Raw genomic sequence first — 18,156 nt, 5'->3', positions numbered from 1 at the left:
TTGGTGGATATTTCGTTTTAAGTAGTGTCTAACAATATGCAGAAGCAAGGTTATATTTCCGTGGTTTTTTACAATCGGTGATGAAGGAGGCAGTAATCCTACAAAGAATCCTGCTTGTCTGTCCTCCACCCAGCTATTCAAGAGGACTCTCACATCATCCCTTCTATCACCCACTCTATTAAACATTTGGACCCCTGATAATCCCAGGTCTCATCACATGTCCAATTTGGCTGAATAGCAACTCCCTCCCATTTCATTCAGTCAACTAGCCAGCTGGTCCTCTCTCTTCCCACTTGCTAAGACTGAGGAAGCAATTCCTCGGGGACACATTACTCCTGTAATTCAATCCCAGCTGTTAGGTTTGAATAACCTGTCTGGAAACCCCTGAGATGTTAAGTCAGTGGTTTTTAACCTCTTTGTGATTTTATTCACAAAATGCAGTTACAAACTGGTTTTGATTGGCATTATTGGGGATGTCATTTCAGATGTTGGAACAAGATATTGCAGGTCGCCAGAGCAGTATAAATGCCATGAATGAAAAAGTGAAGAAATTTATGGAAACAACAGATCCACTTACCGCATCCTCTCTGCAAGCCAAAATGAAAGACCTCTCTGTCAGGTTTTCAGAAGCAAGTAATAAACATAAAGAAAAGCTCACAAACATGGAGGAGCTAAAGACCAAAGTAGAACTCTTTGAGAACTTCTCTGAGAAGCTCCAGTCATTTTTAGAAACCAAAACTCAAGTCCTTGTGGAAACAGATGGTCCGGGAAAAGATGTCACAGAACTGTCACAGTATATGCAGGTACCTTTCCCCTTGTAAAGTGTCAAATTCCTTTCTGTCAGTTTATAAGATAAAGCACACACCAGTTCACAAATGCATTGGAAAAATTACAGATAATAATAACTGTAGTATTTGTTGAGCACTTACTGTATGTCAAGCATTGTACTAAGAACTGGGGTAGATAATCAGATCCTACATGAAGCTCACAATCTAAGAAAGAGTGAGAACTGGTATTGGATCCCCATTTTGCAGATGAAGAAACCAAGGCCTAGGGTCACATAGCAGACAAGTGGCAGAGGGGAGATTAGAACCCAGGCCATCTGACTCCCAGGCCTATGCTCTCATTATTAGGCCCCTCTGTTTCTTTGATAAAGCACTGTCAAGGATACAGGGGTCACAAGGATCATACTGCTTATGAATTAAATGATCTGGAGTTTTCATTGAATTTATATTATACTACCTTTACCCTATGCAATACTGCAGAGCTCTCATGTGTTTTAAAATTTGTTTAAGGTGCTATAGTTTGGGTGTTTTTTTTAATCTTTGAAAGAGGGCAGGGGTAGTCAAGGTTCTTGAAAGCAAGGATAATGTTTATTAATTCTATTGTATTCCTCCAAATGTTTAGTACAATGCTTTGCACACACTGGGCACTCAATTATTGATTAATAAACTCACCTAGAAAATGCAAGCATGGAACTATTGAATGGTAATAAATATTATTTATTTATTACAATGATGGTTCTTTAATACTTCCATATTTTATAGGAATCTACTAATGATTTTGTAGAACACAGAAAGGATCTTGAAGTTCTACAAAACCTTCTCAAAGATCTGTCTGCTTATGGCCTTCCTGGAGACAAGGCTTTGATTTTAGAAAAAACAAATGCTCTGTCAAAGAAATTTAAGGAAATGGAGGACACCATGAAAGAAAAGTGAGTATAATTGAGTTTGCTTTTTAATTATGAACTAAATTTGGTTTCTTTATAATAAAAACTGTTACAACCTTGCATAAAACATTTCATGCATTACATTTTCATAGAAGACGTAGTTACTGTGACATTTAATTTCCCTTATTATTCAATTCAAAGTAGTTTGGAGACAGGTGAGATAACAGAACCCCCCCCCCCGCCCCCCGCCACAAAAATGAACTCAACTTGAATTCAAATGTTATATTATCCTAAAAATGAAGTGTTTTTCAAAATAAAACTTAGAACACATTTTTCTGGTCTCAGATGAGTGTAGTTTCGTACTAAAGGACTAAATAGACATTTTTCTTAATTATCTCATTTAAATGAACCCATATTGCTATGTAGTTGGTAAATAATAAGGTAATATTTTAAAATCACAACATGACTATAAAATGAGTTTCTCAAAATTCTTGTGATACTGAAATTTTGCTTTTCTAGAGTAAAATTGTATATAAACTGTCTTCTTATGACCAACTGCTCTAAGTTTTTGCTCCATAGTTATGCAGAATATTCCAGTATTTTGAGTTTTTTTAAAATATACTTTATTTTTTCTCAGACACTGTCTTTCCTTATGCAGGTATTCCATACCAACCACAATTTTTCCAAACGTGGTTTTACATGGCCATGCTTATTTTTCTGTATAACATTTTGACAACTGTGGTATAAAGTTTTCCATAGCCAAGGAAAACAATAGGTTATTTGAAATTTCAAGCTGGCTGCATCTTTTCCCAAATTCACTCCGTCTCACAACTTTGCAATTTCAATTGACTACACTACCATCCTCCATCCCAGAAGCCACTGCCTTGGTGTACAGTTCTTTGCTTTTATTCAACTCTCAAGTACAGTCTACTTCAAATTCTGATGGACTTTTCTACATACTGCCTCCTGGATCTACCCATTTCCTTTTCACTAAAACTGCTAGCACCATGGTATGAGCTTTGGTCTTGCCTTAGCTGGATTATCTCATTAGCCTCCCTTCTGGTTTCCCAGCCTCTCTCCCTTCTAACCTGCACTGTATGTTGCTGTGTGGATCATCTTCCCGAAGCACTTCTCAGCCCACATCTCTTCCCAACTCAAAAGTCTCTACTGGTTCTGTGTGTCTCTTTGCAGCAAAAAAACCCACAACCCTCACATTCTGGTCCCACCTACCTATATGTTTCTTCACCTGCTGATATTTCCTGTAATCTTCTAGTGGGCAGGGTTTTTATGTATCAACCATATTGTTTATTTCCAAGCTTTTAGTATAGAGCTTTGCTCACAGTAAGTGCTCAATAGATCCTATTGATTGAATGGTTCCCCAGGCCTACTGTCTGTGCTTATTTCAAGTCAACCTTCTAGTTGTATATCACTCAACTCTTTCACCCCAGTCCCTTTACTCATTCTTCTCCACAAGCTCAAAACTCCCTCCTTACCCACATCAGATGGATCACAGCTTCCCACATTCAAATCCTCCTTTAAATTCCTTCCTTTTTTAAGAAGGCTTTTCAGATTAATTTCCCTGGACCAAGAGTCATATTGTATCCTCTCTTCAGCTTTCTGTATCACTGATAAATGTATTTACATATTTGTCACATACACACATTAATACTTAGCACTCAAATCTATACACTTATACTTAGTACTCAAATACATAACACAAACACACACACACATATACACAAATACACTCACACATACACAGTGTTCAAATACTGTTATGTTTGCCTCCCCTGTTAGAGTGTAAACCTTTTTTGGGTAGGAAGCATGTCACTTTGTTCCCGTATTTCTCAGCCACCTAGTTACACAGTACACAGCATCAAGTACTGCTGCGACTACTGCCACTCGCTACCTCCAGCTATAGGGTCATCTAGAGTCTTGTCTGCACTGCATGTCCTAGGAAATAACTCTGTTTAAAATTCACTATAACCATTGAACTCATGGCAACGAGGAATTTTATGAACTACTGTTGCAGTAATATTGAAACACAGTGTGACTCCAGTGTTGGTGGAAACAAATGAAAAATAGGCAATTTGAAGGAAGTTTAGAATGCTTTTTAGAGGAGTTGTTTGAATTTGCCAAGTGATGAAAGCTGGGCAGTCCCTGCCTCCCTTAATTCCATAAGCCTTTAGTCATCCCAAACTTGGCTTTGCCAACCTCAGATACTTAGAGGAACCTAATTCCAGTTGTTGGCAAGGGAAATATGATGTGTCCTACAGTTATGGTTCCTTATTCTGAGAAATTCCCAAATCAGAACCAGGTGTTATAGAAAGATGATCCATCTAGTTAGTATGACTTTCTGCTTCAGCTTTGGTTTGTCTTGTTTTAAATTAAGAATTTTAAAAGTTCTCAAGCACATCTCTAACTCTCCTGCAGATGAGAAAGCATGTCTTAAAAATGAAATTTCTCCTTTTTTTATCAGAATGTGATTTCTCATTTTACCTACATTCTCAGCATATATGAAAATAATTCGTATATTATTACATGAATATTATTATTATTTCCACATTCTGTGACATTTCCCTTACTGTAAATTTAAAATATTTGCCTGTTGGTGGTGTTGTCATTTAAATTCGTAAGCAATCACAACTATAGGAAATGTGCCCTTTATAAACAAGTAATCCCACAGTTGGCTCTTTCAGGAGGGACTTTTACAACTATCTCTCCTGTTTAACCTATTGATTCTCTGTTTTCTTCTATATACTTTTGAATGGTGACCAGTATATTGCCATAAATATAGTGGTTTATATTAAATTCTGAATACCATGAAGAAAAGGAAAAAAATGGCTAGACTTTACATGTTTTAGCATCTGCTGGTGCTACTGATATGTTTTAGACTTTTGGGAAGCTTTTAACTTTAGAATTCTTGCACAGGTTTTTAAACAGTCCTAATGTATTTTCTACCATGTCTCTCAATACTTTTTTCCCATCAGATTTCCTAAGAAACACCCCTGGCCCAGTCAATCTCTAGAAAATTTCCCCTTACATTGGGCCAAATCTGAAACTATGGTTGTCACTAATTAGTCCAGCTGCAGCATATTTTTTACGTGTCAGTTTTCCATACGTTTGCCTATTTGTTCTCATCACCCACATGCTGCTGTTTATGTCTTAAAGCCTTTTCCTCATATGCAGGACAGATGAAAAATGGAGTCACACCAGAAGTTGCACTCTGGCCCTGAATTCTATCTGTGAATGAGAACCACGATGAAAAAATTCATTGCATCCCATAAATGATTTCCTATTTTACACAGATTGTCAGCACTCTTCAAAACTATTTGATTAATTTGTTACTTTGGCTCTTTAGAGTAAAAGTAACTAATTGGTATTTCTTGTTTTTCCTGATTCAGTTATTTCTACAACTTTCTCTTATATGTGTTACTGCAGGGATATAAGGGGAGTAAAGTGGAATACTCTTCTCCCTTTGGGAGAATCTTTATCTGGTTTGAAAGTATGGCAGTAGGGTCCAGAGCACAATTTCCCTTTCTAGATCTGCAGATTCTACTCCCTCCCACAGGGGACTTCAGAAGCAAAGGCCCCTATTTTGTAGTCCAAATTTCCAAGAGGGCAGGAGAGTTGAACTTGGTTATATTCTGCTGCTCCCTGACCAGTCCTGCCCACCCAGCTTTCTTCAGCCACCTCAACTAATAATTACTGTATTTGTAAGTGCTTTCTGTGTGCCAAGCACTATGTTAAGCACTGGGATAGATACAATTTAATCAGGTCTGACATGGTCCCTGTCCCACATGGGGCATACGGTCTAAATAGGAGGTTGAGCTGGCATCATTTTGCAGATGAAGCACAGATAAGTTAAATGATTCACCCAAGATCACAGAACAGACAAGTAGAAAAGGTGGTATTAGAAGAAGACCACGCTCAAGTACATTTTGCTCAACATGAACTAACTGCACCACAGAAAGCATATCAGTCATCAGTCAAACAGTGGTATTTATTGAGTGCTTACTGTGTGCAGAGCACTGTACAAGTGTGTGGGAGAGTACCATACAACTCACCTGAGTTGGCCCTAATTTTGATGTACACACCTGCCGGCAGGCCTTCTGCCACATTCCTTGCCATCTGGCACACAGCAGCCTTCTCTTCAATAATAATAATATTTATAATTGTATTTTTAGAGAGCTTATTATTATCTAAGTGCTGTACTGCACATTGGGATAGATACAGTAGAATGGGATCAAACATGGTCACTGTCCACATGGGGTGTAAAATCTAAAAGGGAGTGAAGACTAGTATTTACCACTTTACAGATGAGGAAACTGAGGCACAAAGTAGTGAAGTGACTTGCTCAAGATCCCTCAGCAGGCAAGTACCAGAGCTGGGATAAGAACACAGATCCTCTGAGTCCAAGTCACGTGCACTTTCCATTAGGCCATGCTGAAAGTACATTCTGCTAAGCATCAACTAACTGGCCAACAGGAAGCAGATCAGTCAATAAATCAATGATATTTTTTGAGTGCCTGTTGTTTACAGAGCACTGTACACATGCTTGGAAAAGTACAATACAGCCCATTTTACAGATGAGGAAACTGAGGCACCAAGAAGTGAAGTGACTTGTCCAAGGTCTCCCAGTGAGCAAGTGGCAGAGCTGGGATTATAACCCTGGTCTTCTGACTCCCAATCCTTCGCTTTTACCACTTGGCCACTAGCTGATACTCCAAAGCTTCAATGCTGCTTGTTGATCAGTTGAACTGTGCTTCACAGAGTGATAGCGAAGGGAGTGGGAGAAATAGCAGTGAGATAGACAAGATTGAGGTACATGAATAGGTTGGCATAGGTTGTATGGGTTGGGTTGCAGTGGGAAATCAGGGAGGTAAAGTAAGAGGGGGCAAAGTGATTGAGTGTTTTAAAGCCAGTGGTAAGGAGTTTCTGTTTGATGCAAGGTGGATGGGCAACCACTGGAGGTTCTTGAGGAATGGGGGAACGTGGAAGAAAGAGTTTTTTAGAAAAATGATATGAGCAGCAGAGGGATGTATGGACTGGAGTGGGGAGAGATGGGAGGCAGGAGGTGAGCAAGAAGGTTGATGTAGTAATCAAAGTGGGTTAGTAGAAGTGGTAGCAGCTTAAACTGAGAGGAAAGGATGGATTTTATCATTGTTGTGAAGGTTGAACTGACAGGATTTGGTGACAGTTTAAATGTGTGGGTCCATTCATTCATTCATTAGTATTTATTGAGCGATTACTATATGCAGAGCACTGTACTAAGATCTTGGAATGTACAGTTCGGCAACAGAGACTATCCCTGCCCAATAATGGGCTCACAGTCTAAACAGGGGAGACAGACAGCAAAACAAAACAGAACAAAATAAAAACAAGACAATATCATCAAGATATATAGAATCAAGGAGATGTACACCTTATTAACAAAATAAATAGGGTAATAAATAATATATACAAATGAGCACAGTGCTGAGGGGAAGGGAAGGGGGAAGAGCAGAGGGTGGGGGGATGGGAGGGCAGGGAGGGCAGAGGGAAATAGGTCCCAGTCTGGGAAGGCCTCCTGGAGGAAGTGGGCTCTCAGTAGGGCTTTGAAAAGGGGAAGAGAGTTAGTTTGGCAGATGTGAGGAGGAAGGGCATTCCAGGACAGCGGTAGGACGTGGGCCAGGAGTCGACGGGATAGGCGTGAATGGGGGACAGTGAGGAGGTGAGCAGCAGAGGAGTGGAGTGTATGGGGTGGGCAGTAGAAAGAGAAAAGGGAGGTGAGGTAGGAGGGGGCAAGGTGATGGAGAGCTTTGGAGCCAAGAGTGAGGAGTTTTTGTTTCATGCGAAGGTTGATAGGCAACCACTGGAGGATTTTGAGGAGGGGAGTGACATGCCCAGAGTGTTTTTGTTGGAAGGTGATCTGGGCAGCGGAATGAAGAATAGGCTGGAGTGGGGAGAGACAGGAGGAAGGGCGATCTGAAAGGAGGCTGACACAGTAATCTGGTCAGGATATTATGAGAGCTTGTACCAGCACAATAGCAGTTTGGTTGGAGAGGAAGGGCGGATCTTGGCGATACTGTGAAGGTGAGACCGGCAGATGTTGGTGACAGATTGGTTGTGTGAGGTGAATGAGAGAGCTGATTTTAGGATGACACCAAGGTTGCGGGCCTGTGAGACTGGAAGGATGGTAGTGCCGGCCACTGTGACAGGGAAGTCAGGAGAGGACAGGGTTTGGGAGGGAAGATAAGGAGCTCAGTGTCAGACATGTTGAGTTTTAGGTGACGGGCAGACATCCAGGTGGAGATGTCCTGGAGCAGAAGGAGATACAAGCCTGGAGGGAGGAGAAGAGAACAGGGGAGGAAATGTAGATTTGGGTGTCATCTGCGTAGAGATGATAGTTGAAGACGTGGGAGCAAATGAGTTCACCAAGGGAGTGAGTATAGATGGAGAACAGAAGAGGGCCGAGAACTGACCCTTGAGGGACCCCTACAGTTAGTGGATGGGAGGGGGAGCAGGAGCCCACGAAGGAGAGCGGGAATGAATGGCCAGAGAGATTCCAGAAGAACCAGGAGAGGACAGAGTCCGTGAACTAAGGTGAGATAAAGTGTGCAGGAGAAGGGGGTGGTCGACAGTGTCGAAGGCAGCTGAGAGGTCAAGGAGGATTAGGATAGAGTAGGAGCCATTGGATTTGGCAAGAAGGAGGTCATGGGTGACCTCTGAGAGAGCTGTCTTGGTAGAGTGGAGGGGACAGAAGCCAGATTGGAAGGGGTCCAGGAGAGAGTTGGAGTTGAGGAATTCAAGGCAGTGAGTGTAGATGACTCATTCTAGGAGTTTGGAAAGGAAGGGTAGGAGGGAGATAGGATGATAACTGGAAGGGGAATTGGGGTCGAGAGAGGGTTTTTTTAAGATGGAGGAGATATGGGCATGTTTGAAGGCAGAGGGGAAGAAGCCATTGGAGAGTGAGTGGTTAAAGATATAAGTTAAGGAGGTGAGTGGTTAAAGATAGAAGTTAAGGAGGGGAGGAAGAAAGGGGCACTAGTTTTTATAACGTTGATGAGTGGACAATAGTTTTTAGAACATTGATGAGTCGATGAGTTGATGAGTCGAGCATAATGCCAAGGCTTATGAAACATGAGTGACATCACTAATTTAAGCGCTTAGTACAGTGCTTTGCCCTGTGTGCCCTGTGTCTGCAACAGGTGGTATCACCACACATGACATGGAGTGATGCCTTGGTTAGTTTGTCATTCCTTCTGGAGTGCAAATTAGCTATGAGTGTGTGTAAATACGTAGAAGAAGACAAACCAATGGAATTCTGATAAATTTTGCTTTCCATATTCCCCTCAACTCAAGCACATATAGTCTCTGATGGGTAGTGCTTCAGAGGTGCAGGAACTTTTGTGGATTTTTTTTTGTGCAATCTACTGTGGCTCAGAAATACAGAGTGTAACCTCATTTAGGAAATCTGCCAAAGAATGGGATTGCTTATGAACTAAGAACAAGAAGGTAAATATGAGCGGCCATGTATTTCAGGCCCCTTAGGTTCGTGTTGATCAAGAGTCGGGATAGGTGAGCAGATATGGTGATTGGAGTCTTGATGGGCCATTTCTAAAGTGACAAGTGAAGGATTGGGGACCACTTTCCCTCTAGACTGTAAGCTCATTGGGGGCAGAGAACGTGTCTGTTTACTGGTATAGTGTACTCTCCCGAGTGCTCAGTACAGTGCTCTGCATATAATATACTCTCAATAAATACAATTGAATGAACTTGACCTTGGGGGTGGAGTCTAACCTTATATTGGCTGCTTTTAAGTGGTATGTGATCCTCTCCCCTCACCTCCCCCACCCACCCTGGTCATACAGAAGCTGCTCTGGATCTCAGGGACAGTTGAGTTTCATAGCAGTGTCACTGTTTCTCCTTTCAGTCACCCAAAAAGCACTAGTTAGTCACTTCTAGTTACTTGTGCTCTTTCCACATGGTATTCTTCACGTCATTCCTTCTCATTCCACCTGGTAGCTACTGTTCTCTCCTGGACAGGGCTGGGGAGTGGTTGGTTGGGTGTTTTTTGTTTTGATGATGAGGCTGAAAGAGTTTATGAATGGTTTCTTGTCAAGTCATCGTTTGCTTCTCTTGCGCTGAGTTTTGGGTGTTGGGGCCTATTTTTTGTCTAGAGGAGAAGCTGTATCTTCTTGCCAAGAACAAATGGATGCCTTCCGGCTCCTTGTTGAGTCTTTAAAGACCTGGATGGAAGAAACATTAGAAAGAATTCCAGCTGTCCAGTCCTCTCTTGGCATGGATGATTTAAAGAAATCTTTGGAAGCCACCAAGGTAAGCCACTGAACATAATTTTGGGTGGGTAGTCTGAATGGCATATTTGCACCAATTACCCACATGAAATTGAAGTACTGATATGATCTTTTTTCATGTATGTTCAGATTGCATAATTACCCGGGATATTTAAATCACTCTATGCCAAGTCATTCTTTCAAGGAAGAACCTACTTCCATTTACGAGTTTGCAGTAGGCCTTCAGTTCTTCCTTACATTCCATTCCCTTTCCACTCCACAGGGAGCTGCCTTCTGTGTCAGTTCCTTTGGCCCTCTTTCCAAAGCAGCTTGGCTTAGCTATTGCTGGATGCTATTTTTAAACACGTTACACTCAAAGATAATTGTTACACCATTTGCGTCAGCCCCACAACATAGACACAAGTCAGATGGTGACCATATTAGGGTACTGTTCCTTTGCCTCTGTCTCAAGGATTAATGTGCAGTTCCTTCACTATTAGACCCAGTGTTTCCTATGGAAGTCCCTTACATTGTGGAGAGGAATTTCATTTTAAGTATATTTTTTTCTTTTACCTTTTTAAATAATGGGATGTTGAATAAATTTCAAAGTTCACTGTTATCTGGAGTTCCGAATAATTCAAACTGTTTATATTCAGTTCAATGTGTTACATATTCCCTTTTTTGTTTTCAAAGCCTTCTCTCTCCCCTCTTACTGTCCACTCCTACTTTTCCTCCATTAACAACAACAACAATAACAATGTTGATATTTGTTAAGCGTTTACTATGTGCAGAGCACTGTTCTAAGCGCTGGGGTAGATACAGGGTAATCAGGTTGTCCCACGTGAGGCTCACAGTTAATCTCATTTTACAGATGAGGTAACTGAGGCACCGAGAAGTTAAGTGACTTGCCCACAGTCACACAGCTGACAAGTGGCAGAGCCGGGAGTCGAACTCATGACCTCTGAATCGGAAGCCCAAGCTCTTTTCCACTGAGCCACACAAGTAGCTTTAACAGTACAGTTTTAAATACCTGAAGTGTATAGATATTGAATTTAGTGATAGCTAGTAGCAGTGTGGATGGTGGAAGCAGTATGTCTGACACTGAAATCCATGAGGTTTCCTAGGACTCTTGGAAAGAAAGCAGAGATGGTAAATTACCCCACTTGCCTCTCCTTTTTCAGCATTCAAAATTATCTCTCTTCAAATGGATGTTTAAAAATTTGAAATATAATGAATTACTATAAATTGTGACACCAAAAAATAATGGGTTTTCCTCCCTCAGTTATTGCAGGAAATGTGGAATTTAAAAGCACCAGAGATTCAGAAAGTAAACAACAGAGGGTCATCTTTATGTAACCTAATAAGTGCAGTGACTTCCCCTGCTAAAGCAAGAACAATGGTGAAATCAGGTATGTGATTTATAGTAATGGCCTAACATAAAAGTTGACCCTTCCACTTGGTTATTTTGGGCACTGTGTATATTAATAAATAAAAGAAAAAGAAAACTTTAAAGACAAGGGCCTATTTACCCTCCACAAAATGTTGATTAGGGATTAACATGAATAATCTGTATTGCAATTTATTTGGACATCTTTCCAAATTTCTTTTTTTTTTTTTACTTATTTTCAGTCTAGAGCTAAAAGGTAGTTGGCTACAATTTCATATACAAAAAATGCACTAAATACTGTCATTTTTAGAGAGACATTTTATGTGTTTTCCCCCTGGCACATTGGCACAATGAAATTGAAGATATTGTTAAAGGATTCAGGAGGAAATGAGTCTAGTTTTCCAGGGTGAGGAGGAAAAAAAGGAGAGGGGAAGAATGCCTGTCTTCTGCAAAGTGCAGGGTACTTGGTTGCTTCCAGCCTGTTTTATTCAGGGAGATGTAGCCACTGTAAACAATTACATAGCACTTTAGACAGTCATGTGTTCTGTTACCCAGCTAAACTCTGAACCACTTTTGTCAGCCAGAAAGAGGAAAAGCATATTTCTTGAATTCATTATGAAATGTTTATTCTCCAAATTTTGCAAATTTATGTCATTTTATATTTAAGGCAAAAATATATTTTCCTGTCAGTACTTGAAGGAGAATTCAGGTTCTGGTAGCTAGGGGAAGCAATCCCAGGTCTTTATTTAGTGGATTACTACTTTTCTCCTATGATTTATCTTCTCTGCCCATCCCCCAGCTGCCACTATTGTAATCCTCACCCTCCAGCTGGTTGAAGGGGAGAAAGCACAACCCTATCCATGTGGCCATTAATTCTGCTCCATTAATCTCACAGCAGAGACTAGTCATCTTAAACATAGGTGTGATCTCTCTTCCCCTTCCTTGTCTAAGATTTGTCATTCACACATGGTAATGTGAACCCTATTGGGCAAGAATTTTGCTTTTTGACCCAGTTTCATTTTGAAATGATTGGATTACATTTAAAGGAGTAAAACACAGTTTTCATTTTCTTGAAAGACACCAGAAGGCAGACCTTGTTGTGTACATAACAATAACATGAGCAACTTGTGGGAAATACCATTCTCTCTGATATGGTTCACTGTAGCAAAACATTTTCTCTGCTGGGCAGTTTAAGAAGTTTCTTTAAACATATACTGTAAAATAAAGTCTTCATTTTGGACCTGTAAAAATAGAGATTATTTGAAAATATGGTTTCAAGTAGAAGGCAGTTATAATGTACATAATTGTATTCTGTTTATTCTATCATAGTGATTCTGCCTAAATTAATTCACAATGGTAGTATTGTATTGTTTGGCCCATTAGGTGGGTAATTTTATGTCAGTGGAAAAGATCAGGAAAGCTTCATTACTAATAACCATTGCCAGTATATAATTCTTCTATCAGTTCGACAGCAAGTGCTCTCCAGGGAGGATCACCCATGTTCATATAACAAATAGAAGCTGTTTATCATATCCATAGCTTGATTTTGAGAGAGACGATCATTATTGGGTTAATGTTCCAAGTACCACCTGATTACAATTTAAAAAAGAAAATGAAATTACATAAGACATGATAAAATCACTTCATTTTTGTCTTCAGATATCTTATTTAATCTGATGGTTACCAATAATAAAAAATCCTTGTTAAAAATGGGAATGGCCTAATTTTAGTTGGAATGAATTGTTAAGCTCATATCTTTGCATAATGAAATGTGGAAGTTTTATTCTATGAGCATGTTTTTTTTTTAGGTGGAGCAGTATTAAATGGTGAAGGTACCGCTTCAAATACTCAGGAGGTTTTGACAAACAAAGGTGAGCAACAACAACAGAGAGGCAACAATGTTCATTTGCAAACCGGAATTCATTAAACCTTCTTCCCAACAATTGTAGGAGCTGAGATCTTTAGTCAGTATTTCAGAGGAGAAGTTCCAAAATCTCAAATATTGTCTGGCAGTTTATTTATCTTTAATGATACTTTCAAGGCTTTGGGTTACTTATAATTCACAAAGCTCTAGTGATATACCAAGAGATGAGAGAAAAGAACTAACTTGTTAAATTTTTTGTTGGGAGAATTACTTTGATAGTAGCTAAAAATTAGCTATTTGGTTTAATTAAATGTTAAGCAGTTACCAGATGTAGCGATACTGAGAAAGTTAACTTAGGGTTTCACTTCCAGGGCTCTGGTAAATTGGGATGTGTTTAGGAATTTTGAAAAGATATTTAATATAGTTCTTTTCCTCCTCTATTCCCAGATATGACATCTGTTAAAAAGGATATGACAGACATAAACCACAGTTATGAAGATCTTGGAATCTTACTGAAGGATAACATTTCTGAACTGGAGATGAAACTCTCAAAATTGCAAAAGGTCCAGGAAGAATCCAATTCAATGATTCAGTGGTTACAACAAATGGACAAAAATACAACAAGCTGGGATGCACCACCTACAGATAATGAGGCTGTGAGGGCTCAATTTGAGCAGAATAAGGTAATAGAGCTTTTGCCCATGATAGTTAATGGAAGACATGAAAGAGAATTAATTAGCTTTTAAAGTGGAGGCCTGGTATTTAGGGGTCCTGTTTCTGAAACCTTCAGCAGTGACTTAATCTGGTCAACTCCAAGGCCTCATCTGTGAATATGGATAATAATGGCCTCTTCTTGTGCAGGGTTGATTTGAAGATGAATGAATTGATGTTTGTGAGATGCTTTGTGGTACTCTGCAGCTTGAGGACATTAATCATAGTCAGCCAGAAGAAAACTGATCAGATTTGGATTGAAAATACCAAATACCAAGAGCTGTAACCAATGTGAAAAGGCTTGCTTGGGGGTTGTGCTCTCATTGCACAGTGCCTCATGATATTGTTTAATGTCAGAATTTGGTAATGGAAAATTTGTATTGCATCACCACTCTATTTGAAGTTGGCTTAGAGGAAAGCAGTTCTAGTATGGTTTTAGTTTATTGTAGTTTCTGTTTTTTTAATTCAGATGCATTGGAAAATACCTTCCTTTGATTGCAGGAGGTTACTAGCAATGTAAAGTGTTCTTCATCATCAGAACCCAGATCATTATATCTTGAGGGCTCCACATTTTCATATAAAGAAATTCTAAATCTCTAGAATAATGACAGAAATTCACCATCTGAACACAGATCTCCCATGTTGGAGAATTAAGCACTTCCACCAGATTATATGTTTGGACCAACAGCAACCCTTTGGAATGTATTATGTTTAGTTAGGCTCAACTGTAGTAGTAGAGAATCATGGTTTTGTGAGATAATTTGAGTTAAAGCATTAATTGCTTTTGGGAATGTTTTCCTGCCTGTAGACATTTGAAGCAGAACTAAAGCAAAATGTGAATAAAGTGCAAGAGCTGAAAGACAAATTGTCTGAGCTGTTGGAGCAGAACCCAGACTCTCCTGAGGCACCGAAATGGAAACACATGTTGGAGGAGATAGGTACTGTGTAGTCTTGCGCTAACGTGAATATAAAGATTTTTGCAGGTAGTGGTGCATTTTACCAGAAAGATGGTTAGTGAAAAGTGTTAGTTAATCTTTTATTTTCATAGTCATAAAACTTCTTAGATCTTCTTTGCATGCTTTCAAATGCTACTGAGCCAGAAATTGTTAGGCCATTCCATCTATGTTACAGGGACTGATTTCTTATTTTCTGAAAATGATAGGAAGAATTTGAAATATATCAAGATTCAGTGGGGTGCAATTTGTAAAGTTTTACTAGTCATTGATCTAATTGATGGTATTGAATAGATTCACACTATTAAATATGTTTAATGTTGAAATACTGGGAGAGTCTCTTTTTAAAAGAATAAGCATTGGTATACTAATGTTTATAATTATTTTAGGGATGAGAATAAAGGAGAAATTAAATAATCCTGGGGATTACTATTTTACTGGCTCTGAAGAAGTGAAATGATTCCAAGAGATACAAAAAGGAAAATTAGAGAATAATAGAAATTAAAGAGGCCCGAGAATCAGATTTCTACTGTAATTGCACCTATCAGAATTTTCTCTGATCAGTTTTAAGTTCCTAGTTCATCATTTATTGGTTTGTTTTGCTTAGTATTTAGCCTAGTCCATTTTCTCCTCCAAATTATTTTCTATCATTGTGATTAAAATCCAGTAATAACAAATCTAAAACCTTTTTAATCTCTGTAAATGTGAATTACTGCATATAAAGGAATGTATTTGAGGACATTTTATAGTTATTATTATAGTGTTAGGCACAGTGCTAAACACATGCAAACAAGCACCCTTCCCAATAGCAAGCAAATGTTGTGTCTGGGAATGAATAGGTCATTTTTTGACTAGCTGGACCTTGATATATGAACTAATAGCTTAATCTCCACCATATTTTTCCTCTTGCTCTTCTGCTTGAGAGGAATTTTATAGATAAAAAGCCTCCAAATTGACAATTCAGTGATCTTATCTTCCACACTTTCTCTAGTTTCCTGTGGACAACAATCAGTTGGAGAGGATGTTTAGATCCCAAAGTCATTTAGTTGTCTTGTTTAGACCAAATTAAAGAGATGGAACAGATCCCGTTAATCAGGATCCATCAGCCCTAAGTGAACTCATTTCAAATTTGTATTTCACATGATCAAAACTGGGCTTAATTAGGTAAATAAAATAAAATAATTGATGTGGACAATAAATGACTCAATTGCCCAACTGAACACCTTATATCAGAAAAGGAAAGGGAACATTCTAATTGCTCACATTGGCAAATTATGCTTTTCCCTTGACACGGTTTCCTCTAGATCCACTGGGCTAAATAGGGAACAATAAATCAATAGTATTTATTGGGTGCCTGTTCGTTGCAGAATATTGTAATAAGTGATTGAGAGAGCATAGTAGAGTTCAAAGATACAATCCCTGCTCTCAAGAACCTCTCGATCTAGCAGGGGAGAGGGACACAAATTGCAAATAGAATCAATTGATGATATTTATTGAACACTTACTACTGTGTGCAGAGCACTGAATTAAGTACTTAGGAAAGTTCAGTACAGTTGTTTGACATGCTCCCTCCCCTTGAGGAATTTATAGTCTGGTGGGGAAGACTAGAAAAGATTTAGATGGATATGTGGTTGAATAAGTGCTTAAATTATAGAAATATAAGTTGATGTACGGAAGTGCTATAGGTAGCTTTAGTGCAGAAATGCACAGATGGCACAAAGTTGCTGAGGTGGTTGTTGGGAAATTATGACATGGAGTGAAAAAAAATTAACTGGGGAAAGCTTCAGATGAAGGTAGGTTTCAGAAGGGCTTTAATGATGGAGGAAACTCTTGTCTGGGGGACTTGAAAGAGGGAGTTCCAGGAACGAAGAAGGGTATGAACAAGAAGTCAGATGCTAAAAGAGATGGGAAAGAGGCACAGTGAGCAGGTTAGTTTGAGAGGAATGAAGAATACAAGCTGTAGAGTAGCGGGAGAAAGGAGTGGGAAAGTCAGAGAGCTGGTGAAGTGCCTTGAAGCTAGTGGTGAGAAGTTTCTGTTGGAGTGGAGAGAAGTTTTGTTCTTAGGAAATAAGGCTCACAGTTAATTCTCTCATGACTTGAGTCATTTTAGTAGAATCTTTTGAACCAATTTTAAAAGTAAATGTAAGGATTGGAGGAGGTCGGTGGAAAGCATATTCAGTAGAATGTTAAATACTTAAATACAATTCCAAATTTGTCATTTTTCATTTTGCACTAGATTCCAAGTGGAAAGAACTCAATCAACTAACTGCTGATAGACAACAAAAACTGGAAGAATCCTCAAATAACCTGACCCAGTTCCAAACTGTAGAAGCTCAATTAAAACAATGGCTTGTGGAAAAAGAGCTAATGGCTAGTGTTCTTGGACCGTTGTCCATTGATCCAAATATGCTAAATACCCAGAAACAGCAAGTCCAGGTAAGTGTCATATAACAATTTAAAATTCCTAAAAAGAAAAGTGTTTCTGTTTTGATAATAATACCATAAGTCTTTAAGTGACTTACTATGGGGTAGGCTAAAATATCTATAAGAGGTAGAAGATACCCCAAAGGCAGATGTAAGGCCAAGTAATGTTGGTGTTTAGGTCATACTTTATTTTGCTCTTACCCTGTTAAAATAGTCTTTGAAGCTTTATTAATCTGAGCGTGCAGGTAGCTAATAACATTTTTATGAGAAACTTGTATTTACAGTTCTTACTGCTTAGACATTGGTCCTTTGAGATTTTAGTCTTTTGATCATGATAGAAGATAATAAAAAATTTAAAAAACCAGGATGGTACAAACAAGTAACAGAATGAGAGGGGAAGGGAGAATGATAAAAGAGCACGGGCTTTGGAGTCTGAGGTCATGGGTTCGAATGCTGGCTCTGACACTTGTCAACTGTGTGACTGTGGGCAAATCACTTAACTGCTCTGTGCCTCAGTTACCTCATCTGTAAAATGGGGATGAAGACTGTGAGCCCCACGTGGGACAACCTGATTCCCCTGTGTCTACCCCAGCGCTTAGAACAGTGCTCTGCACATAGTAAGCGCTTAACAAATACCAACATTATTATTATTAAAGGCAAAGAGGTGACTGAAATTCAGCTGGTTTAGAGATTGAAAGGCAAATAAATCCTCAAGAAATGTGCTGTAAAATTTGAATCGGACAAAATTGCAGAAGCTAAGTTTTATTCATAAATGCATCTCCTGGAGCCAGTTAATTACATTTTGGAATTTCACTTAGTCTGATTTTGGGAAAACAAATGAAAAAAATGAACTTCTGGAATTCCATTTTATG

The 18,156-nt window shown here is 39.1% G+C and overlaps 1 protein-coding gene across 1 annotated transcript in view; it reads left to right on the top strand.

Moving 5' to 3' along the window:
• The window catches only part of LOC100073893 (dystonin), a 416,997-nt gene that overhangs the window by 366,101 nt on the left and 32,740 nt on the right, over window positions 1-18,156 (top strand). Inside the window, exons 52-59 of the mRNA XM_029062300.2 lie at window positions 486-803; window positions 1,548-1,714; window positions 9,832-9,988; window positions 11,228-11,354; window positions 13,141-13,203; window positions 13,644-13,879; window positions 14,716-14,845; window positions 17,097-17,296. Coding sequence (XP_028918133.1) covers window positions 486-803; window positions 1,548-1,714; window positions 9,832-9,988; window positions 11,228-11,354; window positions 13,141-13,203; window positions 13,644-13,879; window positions 14,716-14,845; window positions 17,097-17,296 — 1,398 coding nt within the window. The remainder of the gene's footprint in view (window positions 1-485; window positions 804-1,547; window positions 1,715-9,831; window positions 9,989-11,227; window positions 11,355-13,140; window positions 13,204-13,643; window positions 13,880-14,715; window positions 14,846-17,096; window positions 17,297-18,156) is intronic.

Source organism: Ornithorhynchus anatinus, chromosome 1 (genome assembly GCF_004115215.2).
Source record: "Ornithorhynchus anatinus isolate Pmale09 chromosome 1, mOrnAna1.pri.v4, whole genome shotgun sequence".
Classification (NCBI taxonomy): Eukaryota; Metazoa; Chordata; class Mammalia; order Monotremata; family Ornithorhynchidae; genus Ornithorhynchus; species Ornithorhynchus anatinus.
Note: the sequence above shows the minus strand (reverse complement) of the source record. Positions and strands in the feature narration are given on the sequence as shown.